Source organism: Centroberyx affinis, unplaced genomic scaffold, assembly GCF_046629955.1.
Source record: "Centroberyx affinis isolate AG114_WGS23_722 - 3 ecotype Tasmania unplaced genomic scaffold, CSIRO-AGI_Caff_v1 ptg004204l_1, whole genome shotgun sequence".
NCBI lineage: Eukaryota > Metazoa > Chordata > Actinopteri > Beryciformes > Berycidae > Centroberyx > Centroberyx affinis.
This window is the reverse complement of record NW_027281952.1, coordinates 624,720-647,415: the sequence shown is the minus strand read 5'-3', so window position 1 is coordinate 647,415 and position 22,696 is coordinate 624,720. Positions and strand designations below refer to the sequence as shown.

Here is a 22,696-nt window from a genome sequence, read left to right as displayed (position 1 = left end):
CATGTTTCAAATTTGATAAGATGCCTTGCTCATTTGGGAAAGAACTGTTGCTGAATTAAGTTAATGCAAGTAAATTTTGTAATGAATTATAAATCATCATGCAGCAGTATCTGTGACTCACATTCACTTAGCATTAGCAGTGGCAACATTTTGCTGATGCGTGTGTGGCAGCTACCAGAGAAACATCTGAACTACACACAAAAAAACAGGCCCTTTCCTATGTGGCTGTTAAATCAATACCGTATTAGTGTTCAGGTTCAGGTTCAGTGTTCAGTTTCTGTCTTGTCTTGTCATTTTTTGCCCAAGCCTAAAATGACTAGATATGGGCAGATGAAATGTCCATCCCTCCTTTCAATATTCTAGTAATTTCAAAGTGACCATGGCCAGTCGTCCTCAGTGGTGATTTGAAACACCATGACCTATAAGCCTATTGTGGAGGTCATAGATCCGTGTGCCGTGACTCAGTGCCCATGATGCAGGTGGTGGATTAGACAGGTGACCTATTTATGCTGCTTTATTGTCCGAGACCAATCATCCTGATAGGGCATTTGCTTTGTTTGCGAGATAAAAGGAGTTTTACTGTGTGTAGTCACACCAAATGCTGTTATTAACTTGAATCATTTGCTCTGTATCCTGGTGGTTCAGTCGGCTAATTCATCAGTCAGGTTTTCTCATGGGTCAAATCCCTGCTCATGTTATGCTGTTGCTTCTCTCTTTTCTGTCCAGCTTCACTGTACTATCTGAACAACTGATAAAACTTTGGATGGTAGATTGTCCACTCTCCTTTTCAAAAGGAAGCATTCTCTGCAACAAAATTATTGCCTCTTTAATAAAGTCATTCACGTGTTTTATGTGTGAGACCAGATTATAAAACTTGTTTGGGTCAGTCTTTAAATCATGATGAAATGAACTGATGACTGAATGAAACCAAGATACTTTAGCCATAAAAAAGGCCTTCAGTAGATACCCAAAATATAATTTTGGCTGTAATATATTGAACCCCACGATATATAAGTGACGCCCAAAGAATAATTATTTGTCCCAATGTGTATACTTTGATAAATCTCTTTGCAAAAGTGAACAAATCTTTCTCTGTTAAATTCCAGATATGTGACAGAATTTGTAGACCTGGGAAACGTCTCTGCATTAAGAACTTTCAGAGTACTACGGGCGCTGAAAACCATCTCGGTTATCCCAGGTAAGAAGAGAATAACGTGAAATTCATCTGAAGTGTCTGAAGTGCTCATCTCCTGGTCTATGATAACAGGGGATTTCCTCTTTCGTGTCTCCTCCATGTTGCTAGTCAGTGGTAAACGAATGGCAAAGGTGGCCAAGAAGTTTTCAGCCATGTTTAGACTATTGAGAGGATATTGAATCCTCCTTTCCCAGATCGCTGTGAAACTTTATTGAGGAAAGTAGTGTTACCAAAATATCTGTCTCCTCCATCTAGGTCTGAAGACCATCGTGGGCGCTCTGATCCAGTCTGTGAAGAAGCTGGCAGACGTGATGATCCTGACCGTCTTCTGTCTCAGCGTGTTCGCTCTCATCGGCCTGCAGCTCTTCATGGGGATCCTGCGACAGAAGTGCATCCGCAGCCTCTCCCACTGCGTCAACTCCTCCTACAACCCCAACGAAACCTTCATCTGCAACAACAGAACCTGGAGCTCCAAGGCGGACTTCCTCACCAACGAAGGTCAGTCCACTGCCACAAATACCCCCAAAATGCTGTACTTTCACCACTCAAGTGTTGGAATAAAACGTTACACACATGTACAGTGCACTGGATGCTGTAACTGATACAGTATCCACGTTATCCTTCCGAATAAAGCAATGAAGTAAGTAGAATAAATTTAACTTCATACTCTACTCCTTTGCTTTTTCTTCCCCTCTCTTCAGATAATTTTTACAAAATTGAAGGAGCAAAGGATGCCTTAATATGTGGATATGGAAGTGATGCAGGGTAAGTAATCCTGCGTACCGAGTCCCGTATGCTTGTTAATCATGTGCAGGGTATTACGCAATAAAATGTTTAGCATCTAATGGCTTTTGATCCCATGCGTGTCATCTGTATAATTGGATACAGTGGCTTGAGCATGTGTTTTAACAAAGAACTCGTTCAGCGCCAGGCTCAGCACAAACGGGTTTCTAGAACAAAAAACAACAGATACAGCAATATATGATGTGCTTTCAGCTTCATATTTTCAATCTGCGACTTAGAGATGAAATGTATAGAGGCATCTCATCAGAGGGAGGGGTGTAGCGTGAGAGAGGCTGTACACAAGATGACATGTGGTGTGGTTAATCGCCCCGGCTCCGCTGGAACCCTTTACTGTGAAACATGGAGTTGCCAGCTGGAGAGAGGGGGGTCTTTTGAGATTTCATCATCTCAAAAGCTCCATGACACGATTAGGTTAACCGGAGCAGACAGGATCACCTCGGATGGATATTCTGTTATTGTTGGGACGAGGTACTGCACTGATGTCTTGGAGCTCTGCGGTCTTGGTAATGCACCAGAAACAGTTCACTATGTCAGACAGTAACTGTTTAATTCAGTTGCTTCCAACATAAAACTTCTATCTGGTGAAGAGACGTTGCTTGCTGATTTAAATTTCATCCAAAAAAGCATCTAGCCTTTTCAATTGAGATATCAGAAAAAAGTAGACATGATGCATAGATGATATTTTATCTGTGGAGTGATGGACTTTGTTCCCAATCAAAGGCACTGTGTGAAACCATCCAAATATTGCTACTCAGCCTACGCACTGATTAATCCTATAAATCCAAATGCTTTTGAAACAAGCACAACAGGATGACTCCGTCCATGCCAGGCCCAGTTCAAGGGTTATAGTGAACTAAATACCCATCTGTGTGAATCTGAAATCCTACGGTTTCAACAAATGGCTCTTCCATTAGGTGTTTTTGTTAATGATATAAGATAATAGATGATCGCAAATAACAGAAAAAGATGAAGATATTAAGCTTTGGTAGGGAAGTTGAGTTTTTATTGCTAATATCAAAGTCTGCTGCACATGGTTTACTTTTCTTATGAGACTTTTTAGCCATGGGATTAAGCTAGTATTAGTAAAGTATTTTAATGATTTAATGGAAAAAGCATACACACAGTGGAAGTAGTTACTCATTTTTTGCAGACATCAGAGTGCAGCAAACTCTGTAGTTGTTAATCTTGCTCAGTAACCCCCCCCAAAAAACACAAGAACTTAATCTCCCAAGAAGGAAAATCTGATTCAATAATTTGTGTTCAAGTCAGAGGGAAAAGAGGATACATTTGAGGGCATTCGGGGGGAAATGACGTCATTAAACTCGCTGAAATAGTAGGTCAGTAAGATCAGACTATCTCCGATTTGACTTATCCAGCTGTCCCAGAGTTTACCTACAAATTGCTGCAATTTGACATTTTCTATTTGTTGTATTTCTGGCTTTTGAGGGGCTCTAACAATGTAGAGCATGGATACTCATGCCCCACATCCAGTTTCATTCACATCTGAATTTTAATCTTTTTGTCAGTCTCTAATGGGTTTTATAATGGCTGTTTGGACAATAAGAGAACAACAAGGATTAGTCCTTTTTTTCTCCCTTTAATTTTAAGGCTGTTCTGCCGTAGAGTATGTTATTCATGTCAGCATTTAGATTATCATCAAATCGAGGACAGAATGGCACAGGTTTATGGCAGAGATTTGCAGGGAGGCCAGGTTCTGGGTCAAAGAAACGTTAGAGTTGCTTATGTTTTGGTTAGTGAAATGACCAAGACAGCCTTTAAACTTCTGTTACGTTTTAGCTGGACCTTTTTTTTTGAGGCTAGTCATGGAGGCAAGATATTAAGCAGGTCAGGAGGGAGGACATAAAACATAGCTTAATCTTTTGAGTGTATTCCAACAAGTAATCCCTGAGTAGATTTCCAAATTAAAGCTTTGGATACATTATGATGACTCACACACAGTCACACACAGACACACACACAGGCATGCATGCACACACACACACACATATACACACAAAGACACAAATGCGCATACAAAAACACACAGACACTCAAAAGACATTTTGAGCCTAGATGGTTAACAAGTCTGTGGTAAATTGTTTGCTCAAAGGTCCTGGCTGTTCCTTATCGTGCATCAAGGATTATGACCAGATCACTGACAATTGTATAGACGGTTTCAACTTTTGCCCTTGACCAGCCTGATGCAGGGATGGAAACCCCCAGCCCCCACCCTCCATAGAATGGAAATTATTTAGGATTAAATCCAAATATCCCTTGCTGCATTTGACAGATGCTGTCTGCCATGTTGTTACACAAAGTGCAAGCACTTCCTGGTACACTGTAAAAGATCCCCCGTATAAATAATTTAAACGTTTTAGTTTTCATAAATGCCGGATCAAAGTGCATCAGAGTTGTATGGTGATGTTCCCACAACTCTTACACAGCCCAGACCCATACTGTTAAATGGACTCCACCTGTTAAGTAAAACTCCCCTTATGCAATCTGAAACAGGCTGTATGAAAGTACATAGCCTCTGTGTGGCTTTTCATTACATCAGATGATGTTTGTCTTTTATGAAAGCTTAAGAAAAAAAATGTAATGGCAGGCAAAAGGCAGAGAGCTATTCCTCAGTTTTGGGGGAGGACTGTGTAGGATTTCATTGTCTCATAAATAGATTTTGTTTTCAAGAAGTGCTAAAGAGAGATGGTGAAAATGTTAGCAATACATTGTAGGGTGTACAGAGAAAAAGAAAAACATTGGGGTGGCCACACAGTATGGCATTCTCAGTGCAAACAGCAAACAGCCATCCAAAGTGTTTGAGGCTGGCTGTGGAGGCTCTTGGTGTGGAGGGAGATCCCACAGTGAGCAGCTCTCCTGGAGGAGCCTAACTCAGGATGTACACATGCAACAGCAGTCTCCAGGGCACAGTTACTATAGAAACCTCTAGCACTTTTAGCCTAACAGGTGCCTTGTTTTCATAGCAATATCTCATTGCATGACAAGCCTCACATTGAAATGGCCATAGAAATGACAGCATGGGCTACCGTTGGAGTAATGAGATTAGCAACCACATCATTACATGCATCTAGTCAGTTTGTCGTGGTACTGCATGATAGGTGACCATACCCTGTGTGCACAAAGCAAACTTTATCATACCTCTGGATGCAATTTCTAGAAATTTCTACCTTTAGATTTCCTCTTTGAAGTTGTTCACAAAGCTTTTCAGTAAGAAAATGTAAACTTAAAAAACAATGGAATTAGATTTGTTGCCCATTTGATTTATATTTTGTGACAAAATTCTTCAGAAATTGTGAAGAAAATTATATTCCCATTCAAATTCTTTAAAATTAGGATTGAAATTTTACAAAGCAAATTTACACAGCAAATTTGTGTATGTGTCTGGACATTATATTCCTGAACATTCTACAAGGGTAGAATAATGATTAAAAAAGGAATCACTGTGCCCTACTGTATGACTAGTTAGATGTTAAGACAATACCTGCAACGTCAGCTAGTTCTGTGTATGTATGTTTGTTTGTCAGTTAAACACACAAATATGTCCTGAGTCATATTGAGGGGAGGTGTGAGTGACTTGTTGGGTGAGGAGTGTTTGAGAGAGGTGAGAGAAGCAGGGTGCCGCCGGCCTCGCCCAGCCTCCCCTGTCCCCACTGTATTAGTGAGCATTCCTGCCTGCCTGCCTGCCTGGCTGGTTGGTGAGATCTACAGCTGTTCTCACAGCGACATGCTCCCACCCAGCTGTTTCCCTGCCATTACGAAATTATTCTGCGCTCAGATTGACACGGCAGTCCAGCTTGTTCTCAGCCGCTGGACTGAAATATTTGCTGTAATGCCACTATGCTGACAATAAAGATCAGAGATGGAGCATCAAGCAGAAAATTTTTGAACTGCAACTTGATATCCATCTGGCTCAGCGTAATCCCTTTTGCTCCAATGCATTTTAGTGCTCCTGCCTGCAACGAATTTCAAGTGCCCTCTTCAGTTGAAATAATAGTGATGATACCAGTGGGCGTACTTACCGACTCACCCACTCCTCTCCCCTGCGGAGTCAGAGGCCACAGGGCTACGTGTTGATACTGGAGATGTTTTTAACTCTGATAAAGCAGCATGCACGCGCCCACCGCTATATCTGTCCCAGCTGCTTTTTGATTTAATTGTGCACAGCCTTTGTTTATCAGTCCCTCGCTATAATCATCTGCCCTCCCCCCGTTTTTGCTCTACTTTTGAATGTAAATAAACTGTTTGCTGTTTGTGCATGTAGGAGGTGTCCAGATGGATTTGACTGTCTAAGAGTGGGGAGGAATCCTAACTATGGCTACACCAGTTTTGACAGCTTTGGCTGGGCTTTTCTGGCACTTTTCCGACTCATGACACAAGACTACTGGGAAAAACTCTTTCACCAGGTGCAATTTCTGAATCTTTCTTTTTCATCATGTTTATATTACGTATCCATTTCAATGACATATTTGTCATGTAACTGAATAATGGTCCATACCTGATCCTTTATTCCTCCTCATTCATTCGAAGTAACTGATATACAAATGTAGAATACAATTTCAAATGCATGCTTAAATATGTGAATTTGCTTGTACTGTCTACTCCTTCAGACTCTGCGCTCAGCGGGGAAGACCTACATGGTGTTCTTTGTGCTGGTGATCTTCCTGGGCTCCTTCTACCTGGTCAACTTGATCCTGGCTGTAGTGGCCATGGCCTATGAGGAGCAGAATCAGGCAACCATCGCTGAGGCCTGGCAAAAAGAGAGGGAGTTTCAGCTGGCCATGGAGCACCTCCGCAGAGAGCAAAGAGTAGGTGCAGTCTTTTAGCACAGCACAGAACACCCAGCAAGGATACAACGACAATACAATTTTCTTTTCAAGCTCAAACTTAAGTCGAACACAAGAAATGAGAAGATATTACTTTGAACATCATGTCTTTCTGTGTGAAGTTGGCAGCAAAAAGACAGGCGCAGGAGACAGACTCGGTGTTGTCCCCCGAGTTGTCCCCGTTCTGCCTGAAGACGGGCAGTATACGGCGAAGCAGCAGCAGAAGGAGGAGATCTCACAGGGCGTTATCAGAGGAGACAGCGGAGGAGGCTGCTGAAGACAAGTCTGACCCTTTGGACGAGCCGATGGTACGCCGCTCAACACTCAAAAGCCTAAACCTTGCTGTCAGTCTTTAATGTTCCTGACCTAATGTGTCCTCTGTGTCTCTGTAGCCTCCTCTGTCTCCCCTGCCCGTCCACCCGCTCCTGGCCACGCTCTCCTCCCACCCCCTCAGCACCCGGCGAGGAAGCCAGAACAGCATCTTCAGCTCCTTCCGGGTGCGCAACAACTCGGAGGCCGACTTCGGGGACGACGAGTACAGCGTTTACGGGGACGCCGTGAGGAGCCGCGCCAATTCGACGGTCACTCCCTGGAAGAGGAGGACGGGCAGCGTGAGGAGCCACTGCTCCCAAGTCTTCACCCCCAGCCTCAACATCAACGGCCGACTCAACATTTCCCTAGACCAGAACGGAGTCACCACCGTGGGCCTACACACCCCCACCTCAATGCCCGCCTGCAGCATGGAGAAGGTCAAGGAGGACACAGTGAGTGATGGATGCCTGTCTGTGATCAACTGAGACAATCCTACAAGAGAGAAATATGTACTCTTATTGGGATATAGCATTTTCAAACTCACACACACAAACACACACACTTGTTCACAGCAGTCTTGGCACTCAAATTAAGAAGGCCTTGCTTTTAAATCCATAACTGCCTATGTGTGTGTCCCTTTGCTTGTCTCAGTCTGTGTTTTTCCCCTTGCTTGTGTCCCAGGAGCCCGCCTGTGTGTTTGAGACTCCCAGACCTGCTCTCCAGCCTTCCCCCACAGTGACCGGGCCTCCTCCAATGCACAGGAAAAGAGGGCTGAGCTCCGTCAGCTTCCTCAGTGATGCCATGGAGGGTGAGAGTCATTTCAGAGGTCAGACGTTATTTACAGAGGGTTTTTTTATTCCCTTAATTTGCAAAATACCAATGCTTCAGCATGCCTCACTCACATCACCACTACTTAAATCAGCATGAAGATACAGAGAAAACAAACGGATGAAAGTGCATGCCGAACCTACCTGGGTCTGTCTTTGCAGAGCTGGAGGAGTCGAGGCAGAAGTGCCATCCCTGCTGGTACACATTCGCCAGGAAGTACCTGATATGGGACTGCTGCCCCTGGTGGCTGATGCTGAAGGAGTGGGTGAAGTGTATGGTGATGGATCCCTTCCTGGATCTGGGCATCACCATATGCATTGTCCTGAACACCCTCTTCATGGCCCTGGAGCACTACCCCATGACTGACGAGTTCAACGGGATGCTCTCAGTGGGCAATCTGGTAAGGGTTTTTATGGCAGGGGATACGATAGGAGTGGGCAGGTTTCCAGGATACGGGGTTAACACTCTCTTTCTCCTAAGTGCTACTGGACAGTACATGACCAGAGGAGTGGGCTGAAAGCCTCATTAAAAAGGCAGTAAACCACACAGGAAAGAGGAATGGCATATGAACACACAATTCAGATAATGTATTTCTATATCAGGCAGCATGTTTTTTTGTTTTTTTTTTCTCCCCGGTTATGCTGAGCAAGACTTGTGGAGATAATTGCTTGCAAATGACGGAGAGAGCACAATACCAGTGCAGAATTAAACCATGTTGTCAAATATTAACATGTTGAACCTTTGTAGAAGGTTCATTTGTATTTTGTCATCTCCCCCTACTGGTAAATTAGGAAACCTGCCGATGTCTTCAAGTTTCCTAATCAAACACATGGGAAGTAACACTTTTCTATTTCAGGATTTGAGTTTTCGTGCATATAAGATTGTAATACTACTGGGTTCAATGTAGTATGCTACTAGCAAACCTGTACCATGGCATGTGTTCAAACAATGCGGTCTCTACTTCTCTCTCCTCATTTTCTGTCTATCCTCACTATTATGGGCTGGAATTGCTAGCTCTGCTTAAAATCGATTAAATACTTCTCATAATTGATGTATTTTGTTCATGCTTCTCCAAGAGAGCAAAATTCAGTTTTTTTCAAGGGTGGAAGTAGCTAGTATTTAGTAGTAGGAGTATTTTTTTTTTATTAATCATTTTACTTTTACTTAAATGTGGTTTGACTTAAGTATTGTATTTTGCTACATTTTAAATCACATCCATTACAGAGTGCAAATTTTGTAAGCTGTCCATAAGAATTGCATTGCTGAGTTTTCTTCTTTTGTTTATTTTATTATTTTATTTTATCTTTTGCAATTAAAAGTATAGATTGGCCTTTTAGAATTGCATGGAAAAGATCACATCTAACAATGTTCTCTTTTGTAAAAAAAAAAAAAAAAAGTATATGTGCTGCTTTTTACTGTTACTTAAGTAGGTTTTTACACCAATAATTTTACCTCTACTTATGTAAAACTTTAGCAAAGTAACAATACTTCTACTTGAGTAGATTTTTTCCACCCCTAAGTGTTTTGCTGTCCCTCTGTGTCTATTCCAGGTGTTCACAGGGATCTTTACAGCTGAGATGGTGCTGAAGGTGATCGCCCTCGACCCATACTACTACTTCCAGCAGGGCTGGAACATCTTTGACGGCATCATAGTTTGCCTCAGTCTGATGGAGTTGGGCCTCTCCAACGTAGAGGGGCTGTCTGTCCTGCGCTCCTTCAGATTGGTAATGGGAACCATTAACACTCACTGTGATTTTATTTACTTTCATGTAAAACATTTTTTAAATGTTGCTCATTTTTCATTATTTTGTTATTCATCATTGCTTGTGTTTGTAATTATTCACAGTTAATATTATAAGGGGAAAGTTTTGAACTGGCGCTTTAGTAAACTCAGCCACAACTAATCTGTCAGCTTTTATTGAGATTGTGCTGTCACCACTGAGATCAAAGAAGTGGATGACATGCTTTAACATAGTCACTTCAGTTATAATTAATATGAAAATGTATCTTAATTCCATTATGTGGGAAATGTGAAATACAATCTTTGACAATCAGACTTGAAAACATTTTTCAGAAAATTTAAAACAGACCTATAAGTTTCTTCATCTGAAGGTTTCAATGCAGAGGTTTAGAATTTCGTAGTCCAACATCAAACTTAAACACAGTCAATTTCTTATGAAAGAGCAGCATCATTTGTTTTTTTTTAATCTCTCTCCCTTCATCAGTTAAGAGTCTTCAAGTTGGCAAAGTCCTGGCCCACTCTCAACACACTCATCAAGATCATCGGTAACTCGGTGGGCGCCCTGGGCAACTTGACGCTGGTGTTGGCCATCATCGTCTTCATCTTCGCTGTGGTGGGCATGCAGCTATTTGGCAAGAACTACCAGGACTGTGTGTGTAAGATCTCCATGGACTGTCAGCTCCCCCGCTGGCACATGAAGGACTTCTTCCACTCCTTCCTGATTGTGTTCCGGGTGCTGTGCGGCGAGTGGATCGAGACCATGTGGGATTGTATGGAAGTGGCCGGGCAGCCCCTCTGTATCCTGGTGTTCATGTTGGTCATGGTCATAGGGAACCTGGTGGTGAGTACAAAATTGGAGACTTTTATATAATTCAATATCCCTAATTTATCAACATTATATGGCATCAGGAGGTCTGCCTATAGAGGATGCCCATTGCATGCAAAAGCAGCCAACTGTGACTGCTGTCAGGTCCAAATGATGATGTCATGCGTAATCAGGGATTACGTTGCACCAATGAGGATTGGTGATTCCATATTATGAGGATGGGACCTGCTTGGACAGCGATTGGTGTCTCATAGTGATGAATTCTGATTTGTGGATTTTTCCTCCAGGGTTCTTGAACACCTGCCAGTAACTGAGAAAAAATGGTTGTGTCATAGCCTCACAGTGACTGTCTTGCAGATTAGCATTAGCCAACTTCAAAACAGATCTAGTCTGGACAACATAGAAACCATCTGTTCTCCCTCCAAAATCATATATATGTATTATCTTCACATGCTGTCATGCAAAGTGTAGTCACAGCAGATACACAATGGGCTGGAGCGGCTTTACCACTGCTTGATGTCCCACAGGGCTGAATGTTTTATCCACTGCTAATGAATTAAGCCTTATGGGTGAAATTGTGACCTAAGCACTGTACAAAGGATCAGCCAAGGCTATGGCACAATATGTTCCAGCTATCATTACAGCCTTTGTTTTATGTTCATATAACATAAAACAAAGCTTCCATATCATTGCTAACTGTTTAGATAAAGTATTGAATCCACGTATCAGTTCTGTTTATACACAACTGCTGTCACTTGGGGCCACAGCAAGGGTATATTGGTTGGTCCACCCATATGGTGATTTGTTGTCCAGCTGTGTCCTGGAAGCTAACATTAATGAGAATGGATCAAAAAAAAAATCCCAGACAGCCTGCAGCATTTCATTCATGATCAGTGTTTTATTCAGCGAAGCTTGTTTTTACAGCATGAGTATTCAACTAGGTGTTGCCTTCTCTAACATGAATCTGCAAGAATTTTGTATAATCTAAATCCAAACAACAGAGAGGGGCGGCGCTATCGGTCACTGGCTTTTATAGGTCATGTTAAGCACATATCAAAATAGTGTAATACGCTGAGATATGGACAATGGGCATGATCAAATCAGTTCTGTCACACAACCTGGTCAGGCTTTAAAAGAGCGGGGCTTTGAGAGTGGAGTTCCTGTTGGATATTGCTCTAACACCTGCTCCCTGCATGCCCTCTGTTCCCGCTGCCATTAAACGCTAGTTTGTCCCACATTTAATCCCACGCTCTGAAATGTTTTAAAACCTTTTGTTTAACCCCAAAATATTATTCTATGTTCTTTGCATGGCTGATTACTGATTCTGTCTTTAATGCAGATCTATTATTCAAACTAATGCATCTGTGGTTTTATAATAGCAGCATCTCATACATTATTTATCTCCTGACAATATCCAGAGTAATGAAGTTTAAAAAAACATTCCCTCAAACTGTGAGTAATAATTACCACCACACAGACACCTAGAGTGACTTTATTGCCTCGTTAGGGAAAAGACCAGATCACAACCGTGCTCCTTATGGAGTTTGATGGACAGAAATAAAGCTGTTTATCCGAGGGATTATCCAGGATGCTTAGGGGCGAGAAGGTCGAAGGGCATTCATCACTAATCATCTGCTCATGCTCCCCATCTCTGACTGGCTCAGTGGCCTGGCCCAAAGATGATCCCTACCAACTGTGCACATCACGCACACACACATACAAGTGCACGGACTTACACACAGAGTTATGCAGAGTTATGCTAGATGCCGCTGCTCTCTAAGCTAGTAGATAGATTACTTGGGAGTAGGACGCTTGGAAACTTGGGTTCCTGGGGCAGCTGGAAGCCATATGTGCCTGGGCACGACTGGATACATCGTCCTGCACTTACAATGCAGGATTGTGCAATGTTGACAAAACAAGTGGCGATGTCATGTCACTTAACCTCGAGATCAGCTTGAAGACTATAAAAAATTATTAAGGCTATTAAATAAAAGCAGTGTTCTAATAGTTTCTCAAAATATAACTGCAGTCTAGGCACCTCTCACCCATCATGGAACTTCAGATTTACTAGGTTGCAAATAATTGTATGCATAAATCTAATGCATGTGTCCGATCTGACTGTCACCAGGTGCTGAATCTCTTTCTGGCTCTGCTGCTCAGCTCCTTCAGCTCTGACAACCTTTCGGCTCCCGATGAGGACGGCGACTTGAATAACATCCAGATCGCTGTCGCCCGCATCCACAGCGGCATCACCTGGCTCACCACAAACGTCGCTGAACTCTTCAACGGCAACGTGAAGCACCAACAACAGAAAGCCAAAGAAACCGGTCAGTCCATCAAGCTGGTCGCCAACCACGTGGAAAGCAATGGGGGAATTTGTGGACGCTATGAAGAGAAGTACATCATACCAGAGGAGGACAGCTATATGACCAACCCCAACTTGACTGTCATTGTTCCCATTGCCCCGGGGGAATCAGATGTGGAGTTTCTCGAGGAGGAGGAGGAGATTTCTGAGTCATCAGAGGATGAGGAAAATAAACCAGTGAGTTTTCCTATACCATACATATTTCTGTGTGTACACAAGGCTTGATATTATCCTCATGGCTCATGATTCTCCACAACTGGTGGTTTTCAAAAGTTGTCAACCTTATCCGTGTGGAGTTGGCATGTTCTTCCCGTGTCATGTGGCCTTCCCCCCACAGTCCAAAGACATACAAGTCAGGTGGACTGGAGACAAGGCTCCCCTGCCCTCTGCCCAGTGCATGCTGGGATAGGCTCCAGCCCCCATCCTCCTGAATAGGAATAAGTAGGTTAATGAATGAAATGAATGAAAAATATATTACAACAAATGCAAATATAGCCAGTAGCCTCACAATCTCACACTTCATGGAACAGTTTCTCTGTCTTGCTAAAATTGATGTTTTAGTTTAGCCTTTAATATACTGTAGCTGAAAGCAGAGTTTTTCATCCAGGTGAATTTAATAGCCAACCAAAGTCTCTGGCTGCAGCCCACCACACAAAACAAAATGCTAGACCTATGCAGATTGTATGCAGAAAGCAATTTAGCAGACAATTTCCATTTTATGTGGCACATCTGAGTGGCTGATGTTGTAAAAGTTGTATCTTGCCCCAGTCGCAGCCTAATTAGATCTTTAGAAAGATTTTCAAGGCCTACCATTATGTAAATGAAAAATTCAAGCTAGAGGTATAACAAAATACCTAACCATCATTAACTATCTGTTCAGAAGCATGAGGAGGAAGATGCAAAGTGGTAGTTTAGTCACGCATGTTTAAATAAAACAGATATTAGAACTAGAGTGTAAGAGGAACGAGTAGCTACATCAGTTTGCAGTGTGATTTCAGAGTGTGATAGATTGTTTAGTGGCTACATTCAGTTAGCAAGTCAGCAAGCAGAGACAGCCTACTCATGGCAATTACATACTGTCTGTAATGTATTTCTGATGGACACTGCAGTCAGTGATTTTCAATACAAACATCAGAAGTAAGAATTATATTGGGATTGGTTGAATTAAGAATTCCGATGAAAACTCGACCAAAACGACAACGCAATGCAGCACCTCCTCTGCCTCACTCCCTCTAATCCAATCCTCTGCAGCCCTCCTGGCTACCATACTGACATCAGATGGTAGTGAAATGTTTTATAGTGTAATGATGTAAATTGACAGGAAGAGAGGATGCCCCCTCCTGAGAGATTCCCTGATTTGCTGGAAGATAAGCCACACAGAGGTGTGGCTCTCTCTGTTCTCTGCTCTGTTAGGGGCTTTTGTAGTCTAAAAAGATCTGTCCATCTGTTCTGAAAAACAGTTTTGCTGAGTTGAAAATAACAATACTGTATTCTTACCTATGGCAGTTAGTGGATGTTAATTTCAAGTGTCACTGTTGGAAATTGTATGAGACAGTAAAATTTCATCCTGGTTTTTCGCCCTCAGACATGTCTCAGATTCGTGTTTCACTCTTTGTTTCTGTTTGTTTTTGAGAGACACAGAGAAAATATTCTTCTAGAAAGTTCTCTCTCAAAGGACTCATCAATTAAGCTCTCTGTTTTGACTCCTAGCTTCAAGTGAAACAAAATACACCAAGATGTAGACCGTAATCTTATACCAATCTTCACATTTTAAGTGGCTGCTGCTCGTGTCATTCAGAAGTAAAAGCAAAGTGAAGGGTTGATGAGGTGATGGAGGAGGGGCATTAGATCCTGATGGGGGAGATGAAGTTGATGCGGACGTGGAGGCTTTCCGGACGCATAAGCTGTTAATCTGTCAAGCAGACAAGGTGATCCCTGGCAGAGATTTGGTTATATAAGAACCAAATGCAAGTGCACACAAGTAAATCTCAAGTAGACTAGCCATCTTTTTTTTAAGCAGTTAGAAAACATATTTTGGCTCAAAAACCAGAAATAAAATGAGAACAGTTCCTTTGATAAAATTTGAACTACAATGGTGTCCTGGCAAACAGTAAAACTGTTTGTGTATGCAATGTAATAATAGAGCAGATGGCCAGGGAGGCTTTCCAAGTGAATACTGGCCAAGATGCCAGAAATATGACTTTTGAATCCAGATCATTATTGTACAATGTGTTCTCACTGACTTTTGAGTTTGAACGGCTGCGTTATTTTGAGGTGATTAAACTTAATGCGATGAACATCTGGTGAAGTCTTCTCAGAAAGCAGAGCTGTACATGGAAAAAAATAGAATAAGTGGCTTTTTTCTATTCATAGATCAACTAGGATTAATCCCCATATCATTTTAACTCTTATTTAACCGGGCAAGATGACGAAGGACACATACATATTTACAGCAACAGGCTGGGGAAGAAGTTGCTGGGACACTTTCACTCCTTGTAGTTTCTCAGTTCAACCACAGTCTTAAACGTTTTGTCACTGAACAGTTGGGGTTTCAGTGTTTTGCTCAAGGGCACTTAGGCAGAAATACCCTTGTCTGTAAAATTTCTCTTTAAAATTGTTGCCAACAGTTTTGAGCATGTGGACATGCATGTGGATCATTATCATTTGCTGCGTTTATTCTATACAAACACTACAAGACTAGTTAATGTTACCCTTGACCCTCTCTTTCCCCCTCTAATCACCTCTCTCTCTCTCTCCAGCTCTCATGTACTTTCTGTGTTGATGAAGCAACCCTCCCTCTCCCTTTCTCCCTCCCTCGCTGGCAACAGCGCTCTGTCGCTCTCCCTTTCGGCCTCCCCTCCTTCCTCCGTCACTGAGTGGCTGCGGACGGGTGGGGGTGGGGGTCGGAGGGCGTGGCGGTCCTGGCCCCTCCGGCAGGCAGACAGCAGTGGGCCAGATGTGGAGCGAGGCCCCGCAGAGCAGATTAAACTGACAGAGCCGAGCAGAGCCAGGCAGGGCCAGGCTGAGCTGGGCGGGCTGCGGTCTGGCTCGCTCCCTCCCTCTTTCCCTGCCCTGTGCTCAACTCCCCACCACACCAGAATTAGGCATCGGGGGGGAATGGAAATGCGAAAAAAAAAAAAAACGCCTTCTCCAGCCATCCATCAGCTTAACTGGGCATCAGCAGCTGCTCAGCGGTAAAGAAGGATATATTTTACACGCGTAGGGCTTTATACACACACCAATATGACAAGGCTGTGGTCACTAAGGAATTAGTTATGAAGAAATTGTTTATTATTCTGCCCTTAATATGTAGCCTAAAACCTGTCATCCAGACTCAAGATTTTGTGTGACTTTATGATTCAGTGTTTTTATTAACTTCATTGAATTTCAAATGTTGGTCTTTTTCAAAGGTAGAAACTTCTTTAAGCTGTTCTCCTGTCAGATTGTCATGCATCCTTGTATGGGTGTAACAGCTTGCACATCTACGTATGTGTGTGTGTATGTGTGTGTGTGTGTGTGTGCATGTGTGTGTGTGTGTGTGTGCACATGCCTCAATGTGAACAGGACTAGTAGTAATACTCATAGTACTAGTAGTCATAGAAGTAGTAGTTCTCTGTTCTACGCATATTTTTCACTGCTGAAACACTTTGTAAGTATACATGTGTGACAATGCTATGATAACAGAAGGTAAAGTGATCATCACTGATCCTGCTGACTCCACAAAATGCCATCAGTGCACATTCTTTGCCTTTGAGCATTAAGACTGATAATGCTAGTAATCTTGTCTCCAGGTCCTATGTTCTTTCATGCTGGATTATACTTTATACCCATTTTATTGGATTGAAGCTGCACCTCTGTCCCAATAATCCCAGTAAATCATGTTAAATATGCTGCTGTTATGACACACGAAAATCTCATCAAAACTGTATTAAGACTCGGGTGGAGTGAAAGGCAACTGCATCCAGGTGAACTAGGCTTTAAAGGGAAAATCCACCCTAAAACACTTAAACTCTGTAAAAAAAAAAATCAGCTGTTGGTGATCTACCTTGCATTTCTGGGCCAATTTTGTTATTTGGTGGTGTATTTTTCTTAGTCTCACGAATAATTGGCCAAACGTAGACAACATGACGTCAGCAATATAATTCCACTGCAGCTACAATGGAGTTTAACAGGAAAAAAAATTTCAGGCATCTAAAACATCAACAGTAAACGTCTGGTTTTGGTGTCAGCCCCTCAGACTCACCATTATTTCAAGACTGGTATCCATCATAGAAGAGGCAGAGATACCAGCTTCTTTACAGACAGCAGCCTCAACAGACCAGAATGTAATGCAGCCACAAGACATGGCTGCAATCATAGACACACCCCAATGTTCACAAACTTGTTGGCTCGCTAGCTACATTTACATGACCGTTCCCCAACCTTTGATTGAAAGTTCAGGCACATTCTCTGGGGTTTGTCGAAAGGCTTTGTGGGAAATGTAGGAAATCACTACCAGAAACAGAAGTAGACGAGGTAGGTTGAGGGAAAGTAGGTCCACAAAAAAAAAAAATTAGAACACTTCATCACACAAAAACATCATAAATTGATGATATCTAACAGTGTAAGAGCATCTGAGGATGGATTTGTCTTTTAAAATCTTTATTGATGTTGATGAGTGATTCTGATAAGCCCATGGCTTCATGCGTATGGGGGTTCATACACCGTTTTCATTTTCAGGAGACATCCAGTGACCAGTGCATACTGGATCTAAGATTAACTGGCATGTGAATGAGTGATGGGGTGGTAACAGTGTGACTTCCTGCTTCTCAGGAGAAGGTCAGCCTATCAGAGGGCAGCACAGTGGACCTGAGGAAGCCCGGGGAGGAGAGGGATAACCTCTCTGAGCTGGCCGAAGAGACCATGGAGCCGGAGGAATGCTTCCCCGAATGTGTGTATAAATTACTACACTAGCCTTCTTGTAGAACCCTACTACAAATATAACAAAACAACTGATATGTTAAAGGCTACACTATTTTCAGATATGTCAGAAGTTCATTTGGCACTGCTGTCCATTCATGTGATGTGACGTGTCTTGGCTTGTGTCCACGTTGCCTCCCCAGTCTGCATGAGGCACTGTCGCTGCTGTGACATCGACACCAGCCGTGGTCTGGGCCAGGCCTGGTGGAGGCTGAGGAAGACCTGCTACCAGATCGTGGAACACAGCTGGTTTGAGACATTCATCATCTTCATGATCCTGCTCAGCAGCGGCGCTTTGGTACGGCCGCTTGGTGCTGCTCCGGCCTCAACCTTTCACGGGGTTCCCACAGGCCTCAAAAATCCTTGTGGATTTGGAAAAAATAAATGAGGCCTTGAATGCTTTTGAAAATGAATGGATGGCCTTGAAAGTACTTTATTTTCATATTTTCTTATTAAAATATAGCACCTAAATTCATCAATATGCCTCAGCTCTCTCAAGAATCTGCACTTCACATGCTGAGGAAAACCCTGTTTGTTTTAACATGAAAGATTTCACCATGATTTCTTGACTTGACCAATGTCATGTCTTATCCCAAAACATGCCAATTTTTACTCTTTGAATTTGAACTTGAAAGTCACTGAAAAGTAATTGAATTTGGTGTCCAAGTGAGTGTGGGAACTCTGTTTTCACTTGTATTTCAGCCTTCACCTCTAGCCTGGTTCAGTGCCTGTTCATGACAACAGCCACACAGTACTGAATCTTGTGGAAACAGAGTGTAGTGACACCCTCATTAATTGTACCTTCTGATAGCTTAAAAGAGAAACTCAGTATTGCATTACAGTAGTGCACTGCTGCATGCAGTATAACTGTGATGGTTACATCTGTATCTTATTCAATTATTACAGCTTCTTGTGCCTGCATCTTTTTTGACATATAGCCTTTACTGATATTAGAAACAATGTAGCCCTGTTTTCTTATGTTCTGTTGTCCCTTTGCTGTTATAGGCATTTGAAGACATCTACATTGAGAAGAGAAAGGTTGTAAAGGTGGTGTTGGAGTATGCCGACAAGATCTTCTCCTACATCTTCGTGCTCGAGATGTTCCTCAAGTGGATTGCGTACGGCTTCAAGAAATATTTCACCAACTACTGGTGCTGGCTTGACTTTCTTATTGTGGATGTAAGTGAACATTGTACTGCACATCACACCATTTTTCGTTGCTCAAAATGAAAGGATGCTATGGACGAAAATTATCAGGCTTTGTAACTTTGTACAAACTTTGTACATCAGGCTTTGTAGCTTTGTTTTTCATCTCAAATACTTTATTGCTAGTATTATTAACATACTAACATACCTTAAAAATTACCTCTTAATAAGTGCCAGATTATTCACAGGAAAGTACTTGATAGTCCATTTAGTATACTGTACCTTGATTGGCGACTTTCCTGATCAAAATTTTCCCGACCCACCCATCTGGTACTCTGGTACAGACTGCTGTGGGAGTCTCATGTTGAGCTTTGACTTTGTAAAGTTGTAATTGCACTCAGTGCAGTACACTGCAGCTGATGTAAGGTTCACTTTGCTACACCAAGTTAGCTGTGGGAATTTACTATAAACATTCAACTCCTCATTTGTAACATCTTGGAACTGTTGCACATTTTACACAAAGTTGCTCTTATCCCAGTATTTTGCAGGACAAACAATTGAACGAAGTACTCCAATGATCGGAGTCACTGCATTACAGTTTGTGAGCAGCCTTATTATAGCGTAAAATGCATTTGGTTCTGGCACTTCCCAGTCTGTAGTGTGTAGTGATCAAACGTGGAACTTAGGGCCCGAGGGCTGCAGCCAGAGGCCTGACTTGACTTCTGATTTCACCTGCTGTTACACAGATTGCCACAGACCGCTCTATTGTTAGGGTAAGTTCTAGTTAGTGGGTCCCAGGTGAGTATGGGCTCTAGGATCGGAAACTTGCATCCGCATCACAAATGCTTCTGTGTTTCTTCACTCGTAAGTGCTTTCTGTTGAGATATTAAAAGCCACCGTCTTGTTTCCAAACAAATACATTTCTTATTAAATGAAAGACTTTCTGTTGTTGTAAAAAAACCTTCTCAACAGTCTTTTCTTCCAAAGAAAATCCCTTCTATCAGTTGATCCTCTTGAATACAGGACCTTGGCTTTTATATCAAATACAAATGCACTACCATGTACTCAAATGTTTATCTACAGAAGATCTGTTGCTTAATACAACCATTTAAACCTAGAAATAATAAATAGATTGCTAAATAGACAGTTAGTCTTATTTATTATTATTTTTATTTAGAAATATACTGGTTGAATTTATGTCAAAACCACTGTGTCTTACTCATGTATTGAGTGTTACACGTTATATTTTCTAACTGTTTAGGAGAAATGATCAGTCCTGTTGGTCAGTGCAGAGATTGTTGACTATCTACCTTTCTTTTCTCTCTTTGAAAAGTACCAGCTTACTTTTCTTTTACTATGCTTTTGCTGTCTACTATGCGTATTTGCTGTCTGTACTTCCTTGGAGCCAAAGACTTTTAGGGAACATTTAATTTTGAGTATCTTCTTTAGATATATTGGACAAACCCATCTAAATAGACTTTTATAAAGAAATACAGATCATTGGGACCTTAATAGCCCTAAATTGCTGTAATGAACTTGGATCAATTGGATGCAAATTGGGAAACAAATTCGGCAAAGCAAGATTTGTTAAAATTCTTTATAAAACCTCACTCTATTTGATATATATACATATTCTATATGCATATATAGCTGAGTATGTATGCATGCACACTGGTTGTACATATGTGCATACTTGTCTGTGTTTTGTCATGATCGATCATAACTCTACATTAATTTCTTATTTCTTTCATTTATATCATGCCATTTCCATTCATAGCTTTCATCCAAGGGTCATTCAACAGCGGAATACCATTCTGTTTTGTTTGTTTTGGATGTAGAATAGAGTGGACGTCTAAATTTGATAAAAATCTAAACTATACAAACTAAACATTCGTGTTCCTAACTGTGGAATGTCCCAAAATACACAATAATATAGAATTCTAAAATATGGCTCTTCAGCTGTCTTCTACCTGTCTTTTATGATCTCTTATTTATTTTTCTCTATAAAAATAGTATAATTGTTTAGACAGCATAAAATTCTTTGTTTGACCATTGTGTCAATAAGAATATGTATGATATTATTTTATTCAAATATGTATAAATATGTGTATGTATATGTATCATAATGTCTCTTGCCCATTTGAAACTCCTTGACAACAATTTCCTCTTTGTGTTATAAAAGGACATTTCAACTTTTTCTCCAAAGGTTTCAAGGTGAATCGGAATTGACCTACACATTTGAGTTTGTTTTATGAGTCTTACAGTCTAAATGTCTCTCTATACCCCGTATAGGTGTCCTTGATAAGCCTGATAGCAAATTCCCTGGGGTATTCCGACTTTGCTGCCATCAAGTCCCTCAGGACCCTCCGGGCTTTGAGACCTCTAAGAGCCTTGTCCAGATTTGAGGGCATGCGGGTGAGAAATGCTTTTTGTAAACATCTTTCTACTCTCACTCACTGATATCTCATATCCTTTTTATAAAAGTGTTTCTGTTGACTAGTAACTTGGGGTTAATACCTCTACCAATGAGGTTATGTTTTCACCTCTGTTAATTAGTTTTTCAGTCACCAGGGTATCTTGGATTTCCATGAAATTTGGTGCTTTTGTTTTTTAATCATAACTGTGAAATTAACAGGGATAGAGACTATTCAAAATTCTATGGGTATGTTCACAGGGAATCAATTTCATTTAAAATGTAAGTAATAGGAATGATGTCTGATGTCCTAATGTCTTTAGGTGTAACAGCAAGTTGTAAAATTGTTCAGCATGAACTTAGTCAGGCAGTTAGCTGTCAGGTCATCAGTTTGATAGAAAAGTTTATTTTCTATTTATTTACATTTTAGGCATTTAGCAGACACTCTTATCCAGAGAGACTTACGAGTGGACAGGTAGAGATTCAATGTGTTCCACAAGGACACATTGAGGCTACTGATGGATGCATTGGCTGTTGTAGGGATTGAACCTGTGACCCTTCGGTTACAGGAAGGTCCTGTAACCACTGAGCCTCCCTGCTGTGAGACTGACCTGTTTCTTGTTGGTCACCAGGTGGTTGTGAATGCTCTCATTGGAGCCATCCCCTCCATCATGAACGTGCTGCTGGTGTGTCTCATCTTCTGGCTCATCTTCAGCATCATGGGAGTCAACCTGTTCGCCGGCAAGTTTGGGAAGTGTGTGAACAGAACGGGCTTCGTCCACAACGCCACTGTAGTCAACAACAAGTCAGAGTGCCACGCCATGAATGACACCCAGTTCTACTGGACAAAAGTAAAAGTCAACTTTGACAACGTTGGACTCGGCTACCTTTCCCTTCTGCAAGTGGTGAGTTTCTTTTGCTGTCCTCGTTTGAGTTCACCAAATCTGCCGAATGACGACATCCATCAACCACTTAGCAGTGCTCCTGTTCTTAGAGAACACCTCTGCCACTACAAGAGCCTGTTCATCAAGCTTGTTCTCTTAAAGGACGCCACTCAAATTATCTGGAGTGGTAGCAAAGCAACAAGCTGTTTTGCACTGGTACCCCTCCTGACCTCACTCCGTCACAGCTTTCATTTGCATCCAGAAATAGTCTCTCTCTAGATACTCATAAAAGCTGGTCGTTTAGCCACTGAAGCATTAGAACCAAATGTCCTGTGTCTGACTCCTGCTTAGAGACTCCAGGGGTCTGTGTCTTCCTGCTGCC

At 41.8% G+C, this 22,696-nt stretch overlaps 1 protein-coding gene across 1 annotated transcript in view; it reads left to right on the top strand.

Moving 5' to 3' along the window:
• Nucleotides 1-22,696, top strand: part of LOC139664164 (sodium channel protein type 2 subunit alpha-like) — a 33,923-nt gene that overhangs the window by 8,173 nt on the left and 3,054 nt on the right. The window contains exons 5-21 of the mRNA XM_071542896.1: nucleotides 1,107-1,198; nucleotides 1,451-1,693; nucleotides 1,897-1,960; nucleotides 6,279-6,420; nucleotides 6,625-6,822; nucleotides 6,963-7,148; nucleotides 7,233-7,604; nucleotides 7,834-7,960; nucleotides 8,142-8,380; nucleotides 9,531-9,704; nucleotides 10,206-10,562; nucleotides 12,676-13,089; nucleotides 17,725-17,842; nucleotides 18,015-18,169; nucleotides 18,877-19,050; nucleotides 21,310-21,432; nucleotides 22,063-22,335. Of these exons, the coding sequence (XP_071398997.1) occupies nucleotides 1,107-1,198; nucleotides 1,451-1,693; nucleotides 1,897-1,960; nucleotides 6,279-6,420; nucleotides 6,625-6,822; nucleotides 6,963-7,148; nucleotides 7,233-7,604; nucleotides 7,834-7,960; nucleotides 8,142-8,380; nucleotides 9,531-9,704; nucleotides 10,206-10,562; nucleotides 12,676-13,089; nucleotides 17,725-17,842; nucleotides 18,015-18,169; nucleotides 18,877-19,050; nucleotides 21,310-21,432; nucleotides 22,063-22,335 (3,451 nt within the window). The remainder of the gene's footprint in view (nucleotides 1-1,106; nucleotides 1,199-1,450; nucleotides 1,694-1,896; nucleotides 1,961-6,278; nucleotides 6,421-6,624; nucleotides 6,823-6,962; nucleotides 7,149-7,232; nucleotides 7,605-7,833; nucleotides 7,961-8,141; nucleotides 8,381-9,530; nucleotides 9,705-10,205; nucleotides 10,563-12,675; nucleotides 13,090-17,724; nucleotides 17,843-18,014; nucleotides 18,170-18,876; nucleotides 19,051-21,309; nucleotides 21,433-22,062; nucleotides 22,336-22,696) is intronic.